General features: G+C 44.2%; 2 protein-coding genes across 5 annotated transcripts in view; one reads left to right on the top strand and one right to left on the bottom strand.

The window, feature by feature from the left end:
* Positions 1–3,198, bottom strand: part of LOC136626123 (putative nuclease HARBI1) — a 10,488-nt gene extending 7,290 nt beyond the window's left edge. For 2 of the 4 annotated variants that reach the window (XM_066600899.1, XM_066600898.1), the window contains exon 1: positions 3,093–3,198. The gene's annotated coding sequence lies outside the window, so the exon portion shown is untranslated. Of the gene's footprint in view, positions 1–2,248; positions 2,590–3,092 lie in introns of those variants that run through there. The other 2 variants (XM_066600897.1, XM_066600896.1) reach the window with 2 other exon arrangements.
* LOC136626121 (transcription initiation factor TFIID subunit 5-like) lies at positions 2,575–23,208 on the top strand. The gene is made up of 11 exons (XM_066600893.1): positions 2,575–3,077; positions 5,269–5,509; positions 6,701–7,016; positions 10,253–10,416; positions 12,324–12,459; positions 12,767–12,887; positions 14,320–14,449; positions 14,565–14,729; positions 15,693–15,870; positions 16,084–16,261; positions 18,748–23,208. The coding sequence occupies exons 1-11, from the start codon at positions 2,597–2,599 to the stop codon at positions 18,963–18,965; spliced, it is 2,328 nt and encodes a 775-aa protein (XP_066456990.1). The 5' UTR covers positions 2,575–2,596; the 3' UTR covers positions 18,966–23,208.

The following is a 23,208-nucleotide window of genomic DNA, read 5'->3' as shown; positions in this document are numbered from 1 at the left end:
CAACTTGTTTGCTTTCAAATGATCAGCGTTTACACGTTAAGATATAATAGTTTGAAATCATTGCCATTTCACTCAATTGCTGGGTCTTTGGTAGTGTTTATATGTAACTAGCTGATATACCCGGCTTCGCCCGAGTTAATTTGGTACTGGTGTTTATCTGGTGTTCACACGGAAAATCTTATGAAGTCGTGGTTACTTGAGAGATACTGGAAAAACATATGTTCACCATTTTGCATAGTTCTCTGCGTTACCCAGGAAACACCATGAGGAGGAAACCATGCGACGTTTCCTTTATATAAAATGACATCAGGAAGGGAATTACATTTCATACGTAAAATTTGGACGCTAATTCTTTTGCGCTTAGAATTGAATAATCGAGTTGGGACCCATTAGCTTTTCCTATTTATGACATAATCAATGCTCCTGCCAAATTTTAAGTTTCTATGACATTGGGAAGTGAGAGATTTAGATTATGTACGTTAAATTTCGACGCCAATTCTTTTGCGCTTAGAATTGAATAATCGAGTCGGGACCCAATTACTTTTCCTATTTTGGAGATAATCTATGCTCGTGCCAAAATTCATGTTTCTACGACATCGGGAAGTTGGAGAACTTTTGGCGAGTCAGTCAGTGAGTCAGTGAGGGCTTTCGTCTTTATATATATAGATGTGCACATAGATGAGATAAGTGGACAATTGTTTGCTGAGGTGTGTGTGATATATATATTTATTATATGTGTGTGTAAAGAATCTCTTGGTGGGCAATTTTTAATTAATTAGTGTGAAGAAATAGCCATTGTCTACTGTAGCCGGATGTGGATTGGCTTTTCAATGAGTTATTGTGTTTAGCTGGGCAATCAGCCCTCCCCTTTCTTTATTATTGGCCTAAGGCCGCTCTCACGCAGGACGCTTTTTACCACAATTAGCGCGGCGTCCCAACGCTCCCATTGATTTCAACGGAGCTTCACAGACCTGCACTTGAACACAGCGTTTCTAACGCCCCGATTTTCGAGCGCTGTCTGCTCTATTTTCTTGCGGTTAAGTGCTTTTCAACACACTTCATCCCCTTATCACAATGATGGAGTGCGTTAAAAACGCCGTTGAACGCTTTAACATGTCTTTGAAAACGCAATCTAAATCGTGGTAAAATGCCACGACTTCGAACATAGCCTTTTGTGAACGCATGTCTAAGAGTAGCCTATTTCAGTCCATGAATATGCTGTATATCCAAGGACCAATAAACACCGCTTCCTTGCATATTTCGGCAGTTTGTTATGGGAAATAAACCATATCCCTCTGACTTCACTGTACTGCTCCAAATTGGTTACAATGAGAAGTGCATGCACGTCAAGAAACTGACACAAGGCTCGTCAATATCAGTATGCTTTTGGTTTATTAATAACATCATGACACATTTTATATATATATATATATATATATATATATATATATATATATATATACATACATACATACATACATACATACATACATACATACATACACACACACACACCAAATGACGCAGGAATAGAAATACACGCCCCCTAAAGTCATAACTCATGATTGGCTAATGATTAACATATGTTAACGCCTTAAGGTGTGTTACTACTACAACACTTGATTTCTTACAAAAGAAACTTAACGGAGAATAGACTTATTAATATCACTGCTTGGCTTGAGAAATCCAAAACGGGGAGGTGGGGTTGTAATGAGCGGCTCCCCTTATCAGTGGTGGGGGTCCCAGAGCGCTCTCGGACAGCTTTTTCTCTGAGAAAGAAGTGGGAGTCACAGAAGCATCTTGTACATTCCAGTGTACAATACGTTAACCATTTAGATGCTGTTATTTATTAAGAAGGAAGATATACAGTGTGGCCGGTGGCGGGGGTTATGTCCAATTTTTTCTATTGTTAACGGGCCCCATGATGGAGCGCGCCAAAAACTGTATCGCACTCACATCATACAACTGTAATCCGTTTTTTGTTTTAACTCATAAGCAAATGAGGACGACTGAATAAGCGCTGTTTAAACCAAACGATTAGTGAAGGGGCCAACGATGACTTTTATGCCCGCATAAAACGGACAAACAAAAAGTAAATTATCGGTCATCGTTCAGTAATTAGTTTAGATCAAACGATTAATCACTCCATCTGAATGCAGCATTAGCGTGTAATGAGGAATACAATGTAACAAGCACATGTAAACTATCCAGCAGGGACCACGTGACCCGCGCAGGTGTCACTTCTCACCTCGTCCCGCCTCGCACTTTGTGGCTCACTCTACACCCGACCTCCTCAAACAAGGAGCTGTGGAGCTCGGAGACGTCCCCGTCCTCTTTCCCTTACACTTCCCCGAGTTACCGAACTCCACTGCCATCCCCGCGACCACCGGCAAACCAGCCTCACAAGGAGCAGCGCCGTAATATCTTTTCAACACAGATCTGCGCATGTGCGGCCCGGAGCATGCCGGGAGATGTAGTTTTTCCCCTGTACCCACAGCATCTTCTCTCATTCGCTAAGCAGAGCCCGGAAGTAAGCTTAACCGCGCCCCTACTAACGTAAACCGCGACGTCGTACAGAATAAACTCCCGCTCCAAGATGGCGGCGGCGCCAGATGAGGCGAGTGTGTCGGTGAAGACGGAGCCCGAGCTCCTGGAGGACGTGAAGCAGGAGAACCCAGGCTGTAAAGAGGATGAAGAGACGGCGCTCGGCAACGGGAATGGGGTCTCCCCTAAACCTCCGAGCTCTCCGGCTGCTGCTGCCGTCGCCACCGCTGCTGCTGCTCCTCCTGCCCCGGCAGCGGTCACCTCCCAGGCGGGGAGCTCGGAGGCGCCGGACCGGCAGACGCTGCTGGCTGTCCTGCAGTTTCTGAAGAAGAGTAACCTGAAGGAGTCGGCGGACGTCCTGCTGCGGGAGACCGGCATCGTAGACGGGGGGGACGCGAGCTCCGAGCAGCAGAGCGAGCAGGACGGGACGGAGCAGACGCTGCTGAGCCGGGTCACCGCGGGGAACTCGTCCCTGAGCTCCGGCGGAGGAGCCGCCAACAGCAGCGGCAGCAGCGCGGGAGTCCCGGGGAGAGGTGAGCCGGACATACCGGGGTGTGAGCTCCGTGCCGGGATATCCCCGCGGCCGGCCGGCAGCCGCCGCACTTGTAGAACCTCCTGCAGAAGTCAGATACATTGTAGCACTGCTGGGATGTTATAGTGTGTCACGTGTCCTGTGCAGAATGTTACATTGTATCTGGGTCACGTGTCCTGTCTACACCAGTGATAGTGCTGTCCGCGGACTGCTGGAAGGCATACACCTTATATTACATATGTGTATATTGCGCACATACATGTCTATAATACACAGGATTGGCTGCACATCCGTGCTTAGTTTTTTTTCATTCTTCTGTTCCGTCATTAGAGCAGAAAAACGGATATAAAAAATGGATCCAGTAAAATTCATATTGATTTCAGTGAAACTTATTTCGCTTCAGCACTTAAAAAAATTTTTTTTTCAATTTTAAAACCTTTTTTGAGTCCCATTGAAATCCTTTTACTATATGCGATCCAAGTAATTTTATCCTCACGGTGCGACACCCCCTCCCCCCCTTAATTGTAAACAGCAGCAGCACTGCAAAAATGTGATAAAATACCCCGTGCTAAACTGCCTTCAATGTGAGTGACTCTACACCAAAATCCACTTCCCATCTTTTTTTAATGGGAATCCACACCATCATGCAGTTTTCCACACTGCGGGAAAATAAATAACGTGTTAGTCTCTTTTGTGGCGGCTGGTGGCCACAGGCTAATTTGCAGTAATAAGCAGGGATGAGTTTGCGAGGTGCCGTCTGGGTGTCAGGGCTATCTATAGGGTCTTCTGAAATCTCAATATATTACTCTATGAAGGTATTCCATTTAGGCTTTTTTGTTTTTGGTCCATTTAATACAATTTTTGCAGTTGTAAAATAGATACATTTTAATCAAACAAAAACCGGATCTGTTACCTGATCAGAACGGATCTCTGAGGGATTGTTTATATTGGCATTCGGGAGTTCTGATTTCCTGCTCCGTTCAGGGATCAGGTAAACGGCACCCCCTGGCTGAATGGGTACGTCTTATGATGGCTCCAAATGGACCCCCATTGTCTATAATGGGTTCCATCCAATATCCGTCCAGTGATTTGACAATGTAAAGGATGAAATACAGCAGCTTGCTGCGCTACTAGCAGGAATCAGTGACAGAAGTTAAGAACAAACCCTCCAATGCTGATGTGAATGAACCCTGAGGCTGGGTTCACACTGGGCGGATTTGCTGTGGGAATTCCATCCGGAATTTTGCTGCAGCAAGTCCACCTGCGGCCGCTAATCCCTGGCTTGGCCAGCTATGTGGACTAGATTTCTCAGAAATCTCATCCAAACGGGACGGTGAATCCACTGCGGCAAAGCCGGCGCTGCATTGCGGATTCGCCGGCTGCAGCATGCTCATTTTTTACTACTTCTGCTGCGGCCACGCTATCCTCTGTGGGAGCGACAGCCGCAGCGGAAGAGCGTGCGGCCAGGCCACTTCAAAACCCGCAGCTAAGTCCCGTGGGATTTGAAGCAGCGCTTTTCCCGGGTGAAAATCTCGCGTTTTTTTGCTGTGGCCAAATTGCGAAATTTCCGCCCGGATCCGGTGTGTGTGTGTGAACCCAGCCTAACTGGCGCAAACTGAAGCTACCTATCCATTCTTGACATGTTAGTTTCAGCTTATATCACTTGGGCTGCATTCACATTTCCGTTAGGGCGTCCGTTATAATTCCACGTCTCGGTTCCATCTTTAAAGCAGAGAAATGCAATTAAAATGGCATGGATAGTTCCCATTAATCTTAATGGGTTAAAAAAAGCTTTCAGTTTGCTGCTTTTTTATTAGGTTTGTGTCTTTTTTATTTTTACGTAGCGCAGTGTGCAGTGCTACTCGCTATTTGTTCTGTTAAGCTCAAATCTAAATAAATGAAAGCAGACTGAGTTTTCTGTTTATAAAACAGAAAATCTGAAATCGATCCATTAGTAATGGATGAAGGACCGCTGATGTGAACCCAGCCTATACTGCGCACATATGTACCCATGTATGTAAAAGGAAATAAAGCACCTAGAAGTCCTGGCATAGCATCATGCTGTTGACTCTGTGTGCTGCCTAAATAGACTGTCTTGGTGATTTGGGATGAGATGTCATTTTTAAATAGCTCTACATATAGCTTTTAAGCGAGATAAGTGACTTTAACAATGTTTTTTGCCCTCCTTCCAGCTCCACTGACTAGTGGCCCCCAGGATCAGCCGGATGTCAGCGCCGTTCTGTCTGCGTACACCCAGCAGGGAGATCCAGCCCTGTATGAGGAATACTACAGCAGCCTGAAGAGGTTCATTGAGTCTGTCCTGGACTGTCATCGTGCCGAGCTGTCGCAGTTGTTCTACCCACTGTTCGTACACATGTATCTGGAGCTCGTATACAACCAGCATGAAAACAAGGCCAAATCCTTCTTTGATAAGTGAGTATAGTGACTTGGTACGTGTAGTGTGAAAACTGAGCATTTCTTCAGGAGTTTTTCATTAGTTAGTATGAGCTGCTGCCAGGTTTAACCCCTTACCTCCACAGGATGTAAGGGTACGTCATGGCAGCAGGGTACTTCCCGCAACTGGACGTACCCTTGCGTCACGTGGCTAGTGCGAGATTATAAGAGATCTCGCGCCATCCCTCTGCAACAGCGAGGGTGCATCGAATATGCAGAGACTGACCCCCCCCTCTCGGTGTTGACCTCTATGTAGATCGCGGCATGGGAAGGGGTCATCGGGCTCTAATTTTTAGCCTACCAAAAATGTAATAAAAGTGATCAAAAAAGCTGTATGTACCCCAAAATGGTACCAATAAAAACTACAGCTCATCTCGCAAAAAACAAACCCTCACAGAGCTCCGTACATGGAAAAGTAAAAGTTATAGGACTTTGAAAGCAGTGATTTAGGAAAAAAAGATTTCCTTAAAAAGGTTTTATTGCAGAAAAGGGGAAAAACTAAAAAAATAAGAATTTTGTTATTGTAATCATACCGACCCGCAGAAAAAAATCTATGGCAGAATTGATGTGTTTTCTCTCCCTGCAATCATAAAAAAAAAGTTTTACAATAGTCTATGTACCCCAAAATGCCACCAATAAAAACTACAGTTGGCCATATAAAGGCTTGTTTTTTTACGTGGCGATGTTCACGGAAAAATAAAAAAATTATGGCTTTTGGAAAATGGAGATTAAAATCCGCCAAAAATCATTGAGTCCTTAAGCCCAAAATAGGCCATGCCCTTAAGGGGTAAGGAATATCCAGTACACTGTCATTCCTTGAATAAAACTTTATTGAACTTTTTGCACAAAACTTATGATTATGGTTTATCTTCCATTTGTCTGCTGTTTCAGCAAGCAGCACTAAAAGCTGCAATGATACTTTAACTAAAAGGATCTATAAAAGCTGAGTATCGATCCTCGTGGATCTCTTCTAGTCAGTGGTCTCAAGTGTTAGCTGCGCACCCCCTCTACTAGCTCCTCGCATGCATCTTGTAGATGCCCTAATAACATAGAAGCCCCCCTCACCACTAATCATGTCCCAATTAATGACTCTTTAAGAAAAGGAAGAAACTTATGGAAAAAAAGCTACATTTCTCAATGTTCTTGTTTTCCTCTTTCCCCCTTCGATAGATTTCATGGAGACCAGGAATGTTACTATGAAGATGATCTCCGGATTTTGGCCAGTCTTACGAAGAAAGAACACATGAAAGGAAATGAGACTATGCTTGACTTTCGGACAAGCAAGTTTGTTTTAAGAATATCCAGAGATTCTTATCAGTTGCTGAAGCGCCATCTACAGGAGAGACAGAACAATCAGATCTGGAGCATAGTCCAGGAGCATCTGTATATTGATATCTTTGATGGCATGCCACGCAGCAAGCAACAAATTGATGCAATGGTGGGCAGCCTTTCTGGAGAAGCTAGAAGAGAAGCAAACAAAGTCAAGGTTTGTTCTACTAATAGGGATATGTAATCACAAAAACAAAATCTGAGGACTTTGGTACACCCAGTGTACAGCCAGGATAGTATGGTTAATCTGAAGAATCAGCAAGCATAATGCAGGTGGTCCAATAGTAATGAACAATTAACATGACTATTATTAGTCATAGTAACATAGTATGTAAGGCTGAATGAAGACTATGTCCATCTAGTCCAGCCTGTCTGTCCTACTGTGCAATGCAAAAAATTGCTAAAGCACTGTGATTGGAGTAAGATCCGCACACCTTAGTGCTCCCCGGTACCAACCTGTCTCAAAATTCCCATGCACATTCAACAATCATTGGATGAATGATTGACCGCTATGTCCACCAGCTCCCCCATACACACGATTGTTTGGCTTGGCTAAACGTTTGTTTCTGCCAGACAATTCTGGTGGCTTATCTCTGACAACAAAGGGATCAGGCTTAAATTCAAAGTCCCTGATCCTTCTTCCCCCAACGTTGTTAGGGAAAGGTTGAGCTTTCTGTTATACATATTGGTCATCTGACCCTTGCCTTTATCGGTGGGTTCAGACAATTAAACTGTAATATGTAGTGTCAAAGCAGACCGGACATTGGTATGGATATCACATAACTGAAAAACATGGATGGAGCTCGTCTTTAGGGTCACCGAGGGTCATGAATGACAAAACTGCTAGCAACGATGTGTGGGGGCTAAATGTGCCGGTTCATTAGGGAGTCTGTTGCAATGAGGCGTTACACAGTCACAATAGGATTAAACCACAGAAACTGGCTACAGGTATAATACGTGCATTGTACTCAGATGCTCAGACAGCCAACAATGGAAGCAAGCAGGAAGTAGTAATGAGCACATTAACAAGTTAAAAGAACTCTGTATCGGTTCCCGGTATGTGTTGAGCAGTAGATATATATATATAATCTGTAGAGGGAGGGAGGGATATGGGAGGGAGGGAGGGATATGGGAGGGAGGGAGGGATATGGGAGGGAGGGAGGGATATGAGAGGGAGGGAGGGATATGGGAGGGAGGGAGGGATATGGGAGGGAGGGAGGGATATGGGAGGGAGGGAGGGATATGGGAGGGAGGGAGGGAGGGATATGGGAGGGAGGGAGGGAGGGATATGGGAGGGAGGGAGGGAGGGAGGGATATGGGAGGGAGGGATATTGGATGGATATGGGATGGATGGATATGGGAGGGATGGATGGATATGGGAGGGATATGGGATGGATGGATGGATATGGGATGGATATGGGATGGATGGATGGATAAATATGGGATGGATGGATGGATAAATATGGGATAGGTATGGGATGGATGGATAGGTATGGGATAGGTATGGGATGGATGGATAGGTATGGGATAGGTATGGGATGGATGGATAGATATGGGATAGGTATGGGATGGATAGATATGGGATAGGTATGGGATGGATGGATAGATATGGGATGGATGGATAGATATGGAATAGGTATGGGATGGATGGATAGGTATGGGATGGATGGATGGATAAATATGGGATAGGTATGGGATGGATGGATAGGTATGGGATAGGTATGGGATGGATGGATAGGTATGGGATAGGTATGGGATGGATGGATAGATATGGGATAGGTATGGGATGGATAGATATGGGATAGGTATGGGATGGATAGATATGGGATAGGTATGGGATGGATGGATAGATATGGGATAGGTATGGGATGGATGGATAGATATGGAATAGGTATGGGATGGATGGATAGGTATGGGATGGATGGATAGGTATGGGATGGATGGATAGGTATGGGATGGATGGCTAGATATGGGATAGATATGGGATGGATGGCTAGATATGGGATAGATATGGGATGGATGGCTAGATATGGGATAGATATGGGATGGATGGCTAGATATGGGATGGATGGCTAGATATGGGATAGATATGGGATGGATGGCTAGATATGGGATAGATATGGGATGGATGGCTAGATATGGGATGGATAGATGAGGGATGGATGGATATGGGAGGGATGGATGGATATGGGAGGGATAGGTATGGGATGGATGGATGGATATGGGAGGGATAGGTATGGGATGGATGGATGGATATGGGATGGATGGATATGGGATAGATATGGGATGGATGGATATGGGATGGATGGATGGATATGGGTTAGATATTGGATGGATGGATGGATATGGGTTAGATATGGGATGGATGGATGGATATGGGATAGATATGGGATGGATGGATGGATGGATATGGGATAGATATGGGATGGATGGATGGATATGGGATAGATATGGGATGGATGGATAGATATGGGATGGATGGATGGATAGATATGGGATGGATGGATGGGATAGATATGGGATGGATGGATAGATAATCTGATTGTATTAAGTGCTGTTTTATACACAACGATTATTGCCAAATATGAGCGATATCTTTTTGTGTAAACGTGAGCATCGTGCACTTCTCGTTCGAATGATTGATTTTTAGTTCACTTAAAATCCATTGTTCGGCTGCTGAAAGACTGAGCAAATGCATTCCATTTCAATGTATTTCGCTCCTCTTCCAAAAGACTGCACGATGTTTTCCCTGTGGCATGTTTACACTAGCCACAAGGAGGGTAATGGAATGCTATGGAAGCTGTTTGCACAGCTGGGTGTGTGTTTAAACACATGCTGGTCTCTGCAAACAACTCATTGAGGCCCCTTTACATGCAATTGAAAATGATTAAGGCCGCCTGCAGACAAGCGGGTCGGATCCGGCGGCGAGAATCCGACCAGAGCGCCTGCAGGGACGAGCGCGTACTCACCCGCGCCCGGCGGCCCGGCTCTTTCATGTGCCGGCTGCTGGGCAGCCGGCGCATTCGCAGACCGGAGCCGGCGGCCGGGTGAGTGACGTTTCTGTGTTAGGCTCTGCGAGCCCCGCACAGAAATAGGACATGCCGCAGTTTATTTGCAGCGCGATATTTCGCGTAGCTAAACCGCGGCTGTCTGCATAGGATTGCGTTTGTTAACGCAATCCTATGCAGGCTTTGAGCGGCGGAAATCCCGCCGTGGGATTTCCGCTCGTGTTCAGGCGGCCTAAGTGTTAATGGCCATTAATACTTAAAGCAAATGGATTGCTAAATCTTTCAGTCGTTTGAAAGATTATCTTTGCGTGCAAAAGGGCCTTAAGGCATCCTGGCACTGTCAACGGGATGAGAACCCAAGTAACTTCAGTTTTCATATTTATAGGTCTTCTTTGGTCTTCTAAAAGAGCCAGAGATTGAGGTGCCATTGGATGACGAAGATGAGGAAGGTGAAAATGAGGAAGGCAAGCCAAAGAAAAAGAAGCCAAAAAAGGACAGTATTGGTTCAAAAAGTAAGAAGCAGGATCCTAATGCTCCTCCGCAGAATAGGTAAGTAAATGTTTTTGAACTTAAGAATTCAATATTGGGATGTTTTTTTATTACTGGTCAGGCCACCTTCTACGCAGTAGAGTAAGATGTAGCGTAGTTAGTTCTCTTGCACACATCTGAAGCAAATTTCACCCTTTCATTTGAAAGGATGAAGTCTACTGCACATCCACATCGAAAACCTGCATCAATGCTGCTATGTGAACATGGCAACAAGGGGTTTTCTAGGACTAAATATTGATAACCTATCCTCAACTGGGCCACTAATCAATTAGTGGGAATATGTATTTTGGGAACCCCACAGATCAACGGTTTAGAGGAAGCAGTGCTTGTATTAGTGCTGCAGGCTCTTCTCAGGGCAGTGATATCATGTTCATTCAAATGTGGCCTTAAAGCCTCTAAGTCCCGTTCAAGTCAATAAGATTGAGCTGCTATAAAAGGTATGGTGCTGTGCCTGGTATGCAGTGAAGACTGGTGCTCACTTAACCACCATAGAGGAATGAAAATTCAGGATCTTGAGTACTGCTGATAGAGTAATGGTCCAAGGAGGCGCAGAATAAAGGCCCATTTACTTACCTATTATTGCTCAAAATACGTTCAAACGACAAAAATGAGCAAGAATTGTTACATGTAAACACTGCCATCGTGCACTTCTCGTCTAAACGATGATTGTAAGGTGAACTTAAAATCCATCGTTCAGCCGCACAGTGATAAAGTATCTCAATAAACCGCATGCTGTGTTCTCTCTGGGAGTTGGGAGATTACATTGTATTCTGCTGACGGCCCAGATGAGAACAATGCAGCTGTTTGCACAGCATGGCGTGTGATTAGTCACATGCTGGACTCTAAAATCAGCTCCTGGGGGTCCCTTTTACATCCAAAAAGATGAAGTGTTAATTAACATATTAGCATCCAGTAACACTTTATGCAAAAAGGTTGCTAAAACTTTCAATCGTTTGAAAGATTATCTTTGCATGTAAATGGGCCTTAAGGTCAATTCATCCAGGCACAGTTGCACGTTTCAGCACTCAATAGGCAGAAGGTGTCAGCCTAGTTTCCCACTGTTCTCTCCTCTATCTGTCCAGCCTCACTGATGGATCTGCTACTAAGAGACTTGTACTGCAGTGTGTGTATACAGTGATATGTAGAAGCTGCAGAAGACAAACTGCAACATTTTTTATTAAATCCAATTGCAAAAACGATTGTCAGCCCCAAATGCATGCATTTTATATGGGGTAAAAAAATTGCAAACTGTTCCCTGCCAAGATGTCCAGTAATTCAAAATACTTTCATTACAACTTATAGAAGTTACTATATTAGTTTTTGGGACTTCTTTCGGTTGCAGAAATTATCTTAGAGTCTGCATGTTACATGTGCATTTCACATGTAGGAGTTGAATGCTTGAAAATCGTCATGTTGAAGATTTTGCATTTGCAGGTCAATTTACGCTGTGGATTTTTTTAAACAGTGGGGATGAGATCTCTACAAATCTCATCCATTTGGCTTGTACAGTAATACAATGTGTAAACAACTCATGAGGTATGCAGCCCATTCCACTTGTTACAAGCAACATTGCCTTATAAAGAGGGCCTGTCCATTCCACTAACACTTGCCTTCAAGATGGGTGATAAGTGATGGTTTGATTGGGGAAGGTGGGGGGGTTCGACCTCCGGGATCCCACTGACTGTTAGTATGGAAGTACTTTGCTGTTCTCCTGGACATCATTGGTCAGGGGTTGTGGGGTTGATCATCGGCACTGCTGTTGTCTACAACAGATGTAGGCAAAAGCTGAATGGGCAACCAGAGGTTGTTGGACCTCTATTGATCTCACACTTATCACTCATCCTATGAAATCTGAATGTTATCTTGTAATGTTTTCATTGGCTCACTTTGTTTTCTGCTGCTGCCAGGATTCCTCTCCCAGAGCTGAAAGATTCTGATAAACTTGATAAAATTATGATAATGAAGGAATCGGCGAAGCGCGTGCGCCTTGGTCCTGAATTGTTGCCGTCAATATGTTTCTACACATTCCTCAATGCTTATCAGGTATGTTTTGAATACTACCCCGTTTCCCTGAAAATAAGACACAGCGTGATTTTTCAGGCTTTTTGAGGATGCTTGAAATATAAGCCCTACTCCAAAATTAAGCCCTGCTAACAGTTAATTAAAAAGTCAATTTAAATAGTGTCCAGGCAGCTAGACATGTAAAAAAAGTTAAACCTTTTTGAACAAAAATTAATATAAGACACTGTCTTATTTTCGGGGAAACACGATACTAGCATGTTTTTACAGAAATGGTATTAAAATGAATTGTTTTGGACTATGTATAAAACCATTCTATATTTCCATGCAGGGCCTGACTGCAGTGGACATTACTGATGATTCCAGCATGATCGCAGGAGGCTACTCTGATTCCACTGTGCGTGTATGGAGCCTGACGCCTAAAAAACTGCGGAGTGTTAAAAGCGCTGCTGGTACGTACTGATGGACTTCTTGAAGAGCACCTGAGTGCCTGGTGGGGGGGGGGGGGGGGGGTGAACGCTGTTTTAGCAACTTGTAGATGTCTTTCATAAATGCCATTCTGACTGCTTTGTAGAAAACTTCCTAGAAGGCCATCCATTGTGGCACCTAGAAATATATAACTGACTCTATACTTACCTGCACTATAAAACAGAAGTCCTATGCAGTAGCTGTATGGGCTATGTAAAGGATACCAAATAGAGGTGAGCGTGTATACTCGCTAAAGGCAATTGCTCGAGCGAGCATTGCCTTTAGTGAGTATCTCCCCGCTCGAGGCGAAAGGTTCGGGTGCCGGCGCGGGGGAGCGGTGAGTAGCGGCGGTCAGCAGGAGGGAGCGGGGGGGAGAGGGAGAGAGATCTCCACTCCGTTCTGCCCCGCTCTCCCCCCGCAGCTCCCTGCCCGCTGCTGGCACCCGAACCTTCTGTCTCGAGCGGGCAGGTACTCGCTAAAGGCAATGCTCGCTTGAGCAATTGCCTTTAGCGAGTGTACTCATCTTTACTACCAAACTCTGACCTTGGCTCTTAGTCTCACATTCACTGCTATGGTGCTATCCAGGTTCCATCCTGGTTTTCTTCCTCCATGCATTTTTCTGCATTCATGTGATGTGAAACTAGTTTATTCCATACGGCCTTAAAGAATTTGGGCTCTTAACGGATATAAATTCTATATCGTAGAGGGAAAAAACAAACCGTCAGAAAAAAGAGATCCGCGCTCACAGGTAAAATGCACTGAGGACAAATTCACGTGTAGACAGTGGTGAGGTGAAACACTTACTTGGAAGGAGGGGGGTATGATGTACAAATGCCCCCTCCTCAGAGTGTCCACCACATTAATGTTAATGGCTTGAGAAAGGTGCCTTATTCTGCACCGAAACGCGTTGCCGTATTAAAAGTTCTGTTTGATTACAACAACTGGAGAATCATCCTGCTACTTGGAGCTCAGCTCTATACCTTGTGGTGGACACTCTGAGGAGGGGGCATTTGTACATCATACCCCCCTCCTTCCAAGTAAGTGTTTCACCTCACCACTGTCTACACGTGAATTTGTCCTCAGTGCATTTTACCTGTGAGCGCGGATCTCTTTTTTCTGACGGTTTGTTTTTTCTCTCTTTCTTTATTATATCTGGGGGAGTTCTTCTTCTAGACCCCCCAGCCTGTATCTGCAGCTCTCCTTACATTGAAGGATTGGAGCACTGAGGAAAAGACACTTTGTGACCGCATCCACACAGCATAACTTGTGTGGATTGGATCCACCTGTGGCGCTCTCCACTTTTTTCTATTTCCATATCGTAGAGGGAGTCATTTGCTTTCTGATTCAGAAGATCAGGGAGCTGCTAAATATCAGGAACTGGCTTGTTACATGTCTGGCTTTTTTCTATTTTATCAGATCTCAACTTGATTGACAAGGAATCGGATGACGTTCTCGAGCGAATTATGGATGAGAGAACTGCCAGTGAGAATAAAGTTTTATTTGGTCACAGTGGGCCAGTATATGCAACTAGCTTCAGTCCAGACAGGTGAGGGGAAGAATAGCTTGTATGATCCCCATGAGATCTGATGAGACCCATGGAGAAAAGCATTTTGAGACATAAATAGTTCACTCACGTTAAATAACACTACTGTCTTCTGTAGGAACTACTTACTATCCAGTTCGGAAGATGGCACTGTCCGGCTATGGAGCCTTCAGACCTTTACATGTCTAGTAGCCTACAAAGGTCACAATTATCCTGTATGGGATGCACAGTTCTCGCCCTATGGGTATTACTTTGTGTCAGGAGGACATGACAGAGTTGCACGGTAAAAGAAAGCTTCTGAAATAGTTTTTTTTAAATGTTTTTGATCTAACGGTTTTCATGGTAAATCTTAACTTTTATAAGAATGTCTGTCTTATCTGGGCTTTAAAAAATTGATGACCTAGCTGCAGGATAGATTGTGTCACAGGCCGGAAAAGAGACAGCGCCACTGCAAACTGCTGATCGGCGGCGTTGGGCTTCCACATACTAATGGCCTATCCTGAAGGTAGGTCATCCATTTTTAAGGCCTGAATGACACTTTGGCTATCATGAAAATAGAATTCTATCTCTACCACAAACTAATGTCTATCTTGCAAAGTGTGTACAAAATTTGCACATTATTCCGTGTCACAACTTGTTTGGCCAGTGCTTCCATTATCCTGTACTTTAAAGGGGTTGTCCCGTGAAAGCAAGTGGGGTAAGCACTTCTGTATGGCCATATTAATGCACTTTGTAATATACATCGTGCATTAAATATGAGCCATACAGAAGTTATACCTCCTCCGGTGCTGGCGTCCTCATCTCCATGGCGCCGACTAACGCTGCCTTCTCCTTCCATTAGACGCGCTCGCGCTGTGCGGTCCTCTGCTGTGTTCAATGGGGCTTCTCCGGTGTGCTCGCACCGGAGAGTTGGTCTGCGCATGCGCAGAAGACCTCGGCGGCGCGAGCACGCCGGAGCGGCCCCATTGAACACAGCAGAGGACCGCACAGCGCGAGCGCGTCTAATGGAAGGAGAAGGCAGCGTTGGCGCCATGGAGACGGGGACGCCAGCACCGGAGGAGGTAAGTGTGTAACTTCTGTATGACTCATATTTAATGCACGATGTATATTACAAAGTGCATTAATATGGCCATACAGAAGTGTATAACCCCACTTGCTTTCACGGGACAACCCCTTTAAGTCATGTATGCCATTTCGTCTGTAATAAACTGTATTGGTTTGTCTTATGTTTTAATGTCATTTACAGCTTATGGGCCACTGACCACTATCAGCCGCTGCGAATATTTGCTGGTCATCTTGCAGATGTCATAAGTACTCGTTTTCATCCAAACTCTAATTATGTAGCCACTGGCTCCACAGACAGGACGGTCAGGTTATGGGATGTACTCAATGGAAACTGTGTCAGGATCTTTACTGGACACAAGGTAAAGAATGTATAGCTGCCCCTACAGAAACTATACAAATATCTCCTGTGTAGTCATTTTAAGTAGATCTATTACAATAAAATCTTGATGAAACTTTTATAGTTTTTACATAGTCTGATGGTTTTATTTAATTTGGTAAGGCATGTACATTTTTTTTTTCCTCTGTCTGTAAAAACGAAGTAAACTTGAGGCTTATATCTGTTTTATATCCAGGGACCTATTCACACACTGACATTTACTCCCAATGGAAAGTTTCTGGCCAGTGGAAGCACGGATTCTAGAGTCTTGCTTTGGGACATCGGCCATGGCTTAATGGTTGGAGAGTTAAAGGGTCATACAAACACAATCTATGCACTTAAATTTAGCCGCGATGGAGAGATTTTGGCATCAGGTATGTGAAGTCTCGGTTTTGTTTTGGTTTTTCTCCTTTCTCTTTACATTTACCTCAAATATTTGCACTGCAGCGTTTAACACTTAAACGGTTGGCCTTTTCTTAAAAGGAACCTAAATTACAATATTGTTAGGGAATGTGACCTCAGCTGGCACCCTGTCAGCTCCCCTAATGGCACCATAACTCAGTTTATGGTGCTGTAGGAAAGGGAGTCCAAATTTTTTGGTTTTTGAAAATTACAGGTTTAGAAAAACACAACTGCTTTCTTCTAGAAAGTGTCACACCTTCCACAGGTTGCATCTGATATTGCAGCTTTGCTCCATTGAAGTGAATGGGGTAGAGCTCCACTATCTCACACAACCTGTGGACAGGTGTGACAGAGTCTCTAGAGAAAAGCTGCCAATAGCATAGCCATGTGTACGGAGCATGTCGGGCTCTGTGGCTTTGGTCTGTTCAGCTTTATGCTCTGTGGGGCATATTTACTTCACTATATGTAACATTGGTCTGTCTAAAGTGTGCTGTGGTGTAAATGCAACAATATATTGAGACATGGGCACTTGTTGCATTTTCATGTTGCAGACTAAAACCTATGCTAGCTATGAACTGCTGTAGATTTCAGCTAGAACTCCTGTTTCTGGCATAAATTATAGGCTGTGTGGCACCCTGCCATTTATGTTGGGCCCTGACAACGTAAAAAAATAAAGTGCCAGGCATTAACCCGCAGTTATAACTACTTGCACCAATATTGCAACCTTTTTCATGCCAGGATTCTTGTGTGAGTGTAATATATACACGCACTGTCAAATAGAAAATCAAGCTGTCAGAATCAAATGAAACTGATTGTAACGTTGATATACGTGATTACAATATCAGAGCAAAAAGATATTTTATTGAGAAAAACCGACCTCCTTGAAGGGAGATGCCCTAGTACCCTGTTGTACCACCTCTAACTTAAATGTAAGATGTGATACTGGTGGATATGGAGGCTCTAGTACCCTGTTGGGCTGCCTCTAGCTTGGATACAAGATGTGATACGGGCAGGTATGGAGGCATACAAGTCTGTATGGTATCCTGTGGCATATCGCTCCAGATTTGCTGTAACTGAGCGTAGTTGGCATCCCAAATGGTCCTATTTATGTTAAATTGGTAAATCTGACCAGGCACCTGCCACAGAAGTGTGACCATGTTGGGGAGGCATTCCTGTGCCCCCCTTATGTGTGCGGCTAAGTATTGGAAAATGCCTCTTGGAAGCCGCCATAAGAGGAAGACATGTGGCTGCAGGATGTCCTGAACATATCGCTGAGCTGTCATTGTCCCTCGTACCACTACTAGGGGTGACCGACTGTTGTATGCGATGCCCCCCAGACAATCACACCTGCAGTGGGGGCAGTGTGCCGCTCCACAGGAAAGCGGTCTCCAGACACTAACACGGCCGTCATCAGTGCCCAAACTAAAGCTGGATTTGTTGCTGAAGACAACCTCTTCCAGTCTGTTTGCTGCTTCAGTGTGATTAGATTTTAATTAGCGGTTTCTGTGTACACTGAAGTTCATTCATAATTTAGTTTTTAAAGTGGTGAAAAATACATACATTTTTAGACAAACTCTGTATTTACAGTGAAGACCTTGACCTCTCCTCCCAACTCCAAGACTTCTGTAGTTTGTCCTGGCCTACTGGATATCTGCTTCTGGGCCAAATCCTGACAGATGGCAACCCATTCTTGTCTAATCAGTGCTTGGAGTTTAAATAACTTTACCCCACTGTAGTCCAATCCCTGTACAGTATTTTCTCAGATGAAGCCCCCTTCAGACTGGGGTATCTGGTTTGATTGTCCGGAGAAGTAAAGGTAAGTGCTTCCATGAGTCCTGTGTCATGCCAACAGTAAGGCATCCTGAGACATTCATGTGTGGGGCTTTTCATTCAAAGCAGTGGGCTCAATTACCATTCAGCCTAAGGACACTGCCATGAATTAAGAATAATATCTAAACCTCCTCCAGGAGCAACTTGTTGATGAACAATTCTTTCTCCAGCATGATGGAGCACCATGTCACGAGGCAAAAGTGAGAACGAAGTGGCTCGGTGAACAAAACATTAACATTTTGGATCCAATCCTAAGAAAAGCTGGTGGACAAAAACACAAATTGTGCTAAACTCCAAGCACAGATTAGACAAGAATGGGTTGCCATCAGTCAGGATTTGGCTCGGAAGCTGATATCCAGCAGGCCAGGGCGAATTGCAGAAGTCCTGGAAAAAAAGGCCAACCTTGAGAAAAGGTCTTTGCTTAAGCTTGATGTATTTGTTAAACGTTTAAAAACTTACGAATGCTTATAATTGATCTTCAGTATATCATAGTAACATCTGCCTAAAGGATCTAATAGCACTGAAGTGGCAAACTTTGTGAAAATCAAAATGTGTCAGTCTCAAAACTTTTGGCCATGACTGTATGTTTGCAGCTGTATGCAATATCTCTCGTATTATATCATTATAGGTTCGATGGATAATACAGTTTGTTTATGGGATGCAGTAAAGACTTTTGAAGATCTGGAAACTGATGACTTTACAAGTGCTACAGGTCATATAAACTTACATGAAAATTGCCAAGAGTTACTGCTTGGTACTTATTTGACAAAGTCTACCCCTGTCATCCATCTTCATTTCACAAGAAGAAACCTCCTCCTGGCCGCAGGAGCGTACAGCCCACAGTGAACGGATGCACTTTAACGCTAATAAGAATCATCTTCTGTCATCGGTGTCCAACCAAGGTCAAAGGCCAACTTATGCAATGAAGTCACCAAATGGGATTCAGATGTCAATTTCAGCAAGCTCCTCTTGCATTCTCTACACTGCCTTGGTTGCTCAGCTTGATGTCGAAAGCAGCAGCGCAAAAACATTTCCAGAAATGGTGCTGTGATCGAATAACGGTTCTAGTTAAGCACTGAGTGCTTGTAAAACTGCGTCTATATGATAAATGCAGCTTCTGTGGTGGTCTCGGATTTCAGGAGGTATTGCTGCTTCACAGCACCAACGTTCTTGCCAGTGGACTAGATTTAAATGGGCAGGAACCCTTCCAGGTAGCCTGCTCCTCAAAGTCACATCGTTGGAAGTGCCTCACTATTGTACTATAGTACCAACATTCACAGGGGTGCAGTGAAGAACTCCTGCAACTGCCCTGTGAATTGGGAACTGACAGACCCTCATGCAACATGGCAGAAGGGGTCCTTCCACAATCACTATCTATACAGCCACAGGATAGATGTGTTGTATCACTGGGTCATCCTGTGTCCCCCATTTGGATGGAGCGGCATTTGTGCCACACATGCTGCTATTGGTCTGCCATTCAAAAATCAATGGGACTGACTGCTGATCTGTGGCATTCCCCTAAAGGCCAGCGCTTGGCTAGTTTTCAAATCCATACACATTGAATGAAGCAGCAGTGCACATTCATCAATTGTGCCATTCCATTGGGGGACACAGCACCCTGGTGCTCATGTGGATCATCTATTCTGTGGTGAAGTGATAAGTGGTTTATTCTTGGTCAAGTTTTTTTTCCCCCAGTTAAAGCGAATGTCTCTCTTCTACCAATTTTATTTTTTAAGCCAATATCGGTACGGATCTCTTTAACCTCCTATAGCAGTAGCGCTATACTATACAACTCTGTTCTAGAGGGACTTCATATTTGTTTGCGTTCAGTGGGAGCCATATATATCTGTATGGGTAGCTGCACAGAGCCAGAATGTTATAATTTAGCTATGAGGGGAAATCCAAGGGCTTTGCAGTTCTAATTCATAGAAAGAACTGCAGACTTATGGAACAGTCCTCACTGCTTTAAGGGGTTGTAATAAAGCCTAATGTTAGGCTTTGCCTACAGGATGGGGGATAACTTTAATTGAAAGGTAAGACTGCTGGGCCCTCCCTACTTATACATGCAATCTCCACGCCATTCAGGTGAGGACCCCTACTCTTGGGATATCTGCTACTGCTTCATTCATGTTAGTGGCTGCTGGAAATTGCAGAGGATGAGTGCCTAGCAATCACCAGCACAGCCATTGAAATGAATGCAGTCAGGGCGTGCTTCTGTGTTCCCCATTTAGCTTGAGACCATTGCACCTCCTGTTCTCAGTAGCTGTTGGGATTCTAGTAGTCTGACCATAGAGATGCTAGTAATCTGCCATCCTGGGGTTGGGAATTACTGTATATTTTGTTACAACCCCTTTCCACATGGCCATAGGTCCATCCAGTACCTTAAATTCATCTTGTTGTTAGGAAAGCTACCCTCATCATACTGGAGGAAATAGGTAAAATGTTAAGGCTTAACATTACATTTATGGCTTCACTTCCGTGGCGGCACCTCTGCCTGAAAATACCATAAGAAGCGGGTAGAGCTGCATCTTCTGTCCAAAAGCTGGGCTGTTGAGTGTAAAGCAGGTGGACCCCATTATAGTCAATGGGATCTGCCCTGAAACTGTTGTGGAGGTTCCCCTTTCCTGGAGCAGATGTGAAGCACCCCTCCAGTCCTTTCCAACACCAGTTGTCCTGCAGGCTGTTACTGTATATCCATCCACAGGAGTTGCAGAAAACTGAATTCCTTCCTTCGCTCTTACCGCAGGCGGTTTCTCCAAGACTAGCCGTATTACACGTAAAATATTCTGCTCTGTGTAAGTTATTCTTTAAGAGGAACACTTTAACCTTATGCAACAGGAAACCTGCAGCAATGTGAACAGAGCCTTATGTGTGACATGCAGATACATATTTTTTAATATTCAAATCCCACCTTAATTATTGGGCCAGTTTCCTTTTTTATGTGCAAAGAAATGCTCAGGTATTAAACGGCGTGGAGTCTGTATTTAAACTTTGATAATGGCCACCTACCCCTATCCATCTGAGTTAGTCTCCAACATAATGTTATAGTAGCCTAAAGGCAGGAGCTGGCTTTAACTATTGATGCTCAATTTTTTTTTTGGGGTGCGCTGCAGCCTGGGACCCTAACTGATCAATGGTTCATGGGGTATTGATTTTTGTGCTTTCTGCAGAAATCGGCTCGTGCCCTAGCCTTTCAAACAGATGATGTCTTGGATGGCAACCACCCCCCACTGATCTCCAAGGGGTGGGCTAGCACTGGTTTAAATTTCGATAACCCTTTTTAATGTTCATTTATGTCCAAGTCCATGCTCCCATAGGAGAAGAAGCCTTTTATTTAATGGGGTTTTTATACCACTCAATCTTTTTAGTTCATTCTATTTTATGGTTTCTCTTGTGTGGTGTTCATAGCCTAAGGCCCAATGTCCACGGGCAAATTTGAATTCAAGCCGCCCATGGAGTTTATATGTGTGTGTGTCTCACGTGATTTCTTGTTCGTCTGAAGGCGACTTTATAGTTACAACAATCCTTTAATTGCCAGTTCAAGCTCATATGATCACTTAGAAGGCTGTATTGATGGTGGCTTTTCCCCAGCAGTGCCCAAATCCACACCTAAATGGTGCAGGTCTGGCTGTTGCGGATCTTCTATGGATTTTACCCCATTCACTTCGCAGCACAAATAGACATGGTATGGATTTGGAATCTGCAGCACTTTCCAATAACACTGCTGATTCTTCAGGGATGGTTTACACCAGGTGAAGATGCTTTTTGAAATGTCCAGGCGGCTTGTGTGAAGGCAGCTTCTGGGGAGGTTTAGTAGCTGGATGTTGCAGAATTTAATAGTGAATTCTAAAATGTGTGCAACATAAGTGGATGGTGTTATAAAGCCGTTCCCTCAAGGTAAATCATGCACTGTGGCTTCCAGATTTTCCAAGCCAGGCCTAACTGTTGCAGAATTGCTATGGATTTTCACCATGGCTTTAAGTGCAGGGAATCTAACTTTTTCTGCAATCCTCTGGGAGCAGCACAAGGTAGGGACTCGCTGATTAGGGATATATCCACAATCTGGGCAGTAGTTTAGGAGAAACTTGCATTCTAGTAGTAGCCACACAGAACTAGTCAATATTTATGGGCTGCATGCAGGTGATCTAGACTCTGCTTCTCTTAATACAGCCCAGAATTATGTTTGCCCTTTTTTGGCTGCTGCATCACATTGACTCATGTTCAGTCTATGATCTATTAGTTTACCCAAGTCTTTTTCACATATGCTGCTTAGCCCAATTTCTCCCATCTGTGTTGCTTTTTTAATTTTTCTTGCCCAGATGTAGGACTTTTTATTAGAGTGGTAGCGTTAGCATATCCACCCTGCCAATGATTGGCAGCTATCAATATACAGATAGCTGTTGCCTGCAGGGTGGACTAGCTGCAGCTTATTTATATCTAGAAGTACTGGTCTTGCTGCTACTAATTTTCTCCCAACCTACTGCACCAATATGGACAGCAGCCCCATCTCTAATTGGTATACCTGTCACTACCTTATGCTACCCTCAGCGGGGAGCATAAAGATGGTGAGTTTCTGCAATTGTAAAGAGGGTTATAGACTAAGCTGTAGATTTTCATAGGGACTTACTAGGTTAAGTTCACTGTCCACATGAATGTGCCCCAGGCCAGTTTCACATGAGTATTGTAATACAGATGGAATAGCAACTGTATGCCATTTGTGTTCTACTGGGAAAATACTATGAATGCAAATAGGGAGGCAAATCTAGATCACCAATGTGCTTTACATGTGCTAGAGCAGGGGTCCCCAACTCCAGTCCTCAGGGACCACCAACAGGTCATGTTTTCAGGATCTCCTATGGTAAGAACACCCATGGCAATGGCTCAGGCACTGACAATAATTACATCACCTGTGTAACACTGAGGAGATCCTGAAAACATGATCTGTTGGCGGTCCCTGAGGACTGGAGTTGGGGAACACTGTGCTAGAGGATCAGAAGTGGTTTCCATTAATTTCAATGGGAAATCCTGCATGTGAGGTCATTAAGGTCCCCATTAAAATCAATGGGTTTGTAGCATTTTTTTTTATCCC

Source organism: Eleutherodactylus coqui, chromosome 4 (genome assembly GCF_035609145.1).
Source record: "Eleutherodactylus coqui strain aEleCoq1 chromosome 4, aEleCoq1.hap1, whole genome shotgun sequence".
Taxonomy (NCBI): Eukaryota; Metazoa; Chordata; class Amphibia; order Anura; family Eleutherodactylidae; genus Eleutherodactylus; species Eleutherodactylus coqui.
The sequence above is the reverse complement of the archived record's forward strand: the minus strand, read 5'-3'. Positions and strand labels throughout refer to the sequence as shown.

What these genes read in the sequence shown, in the direction of transcription:
- LOC136626121 (XM_066600893.1), top strand. Translation starts at nt 2,597, where the DNA reads ATGGCGGCGGCGCCAGATGAGGCGAGTGTGTCGGTGAAGACGGAGCCC. An exon ending in CATTCCTCAATGCTTATCAG is followed by an intron (nt 12,460 to 12,766) that starts GTATGTTTTGAA and finishes ATTTCCATGCAG; the next exon opens with GGCCTGACTGCAGTGGACAT. An exon ending in GGATCTTTACTGGACACAAG is followed by an intron (nt 15,871 to 16,083) that starts GTAAAGAATGTA and finishes TTTTATATCCAG; the next exon opens with GGACCTATTCACACACTGAC.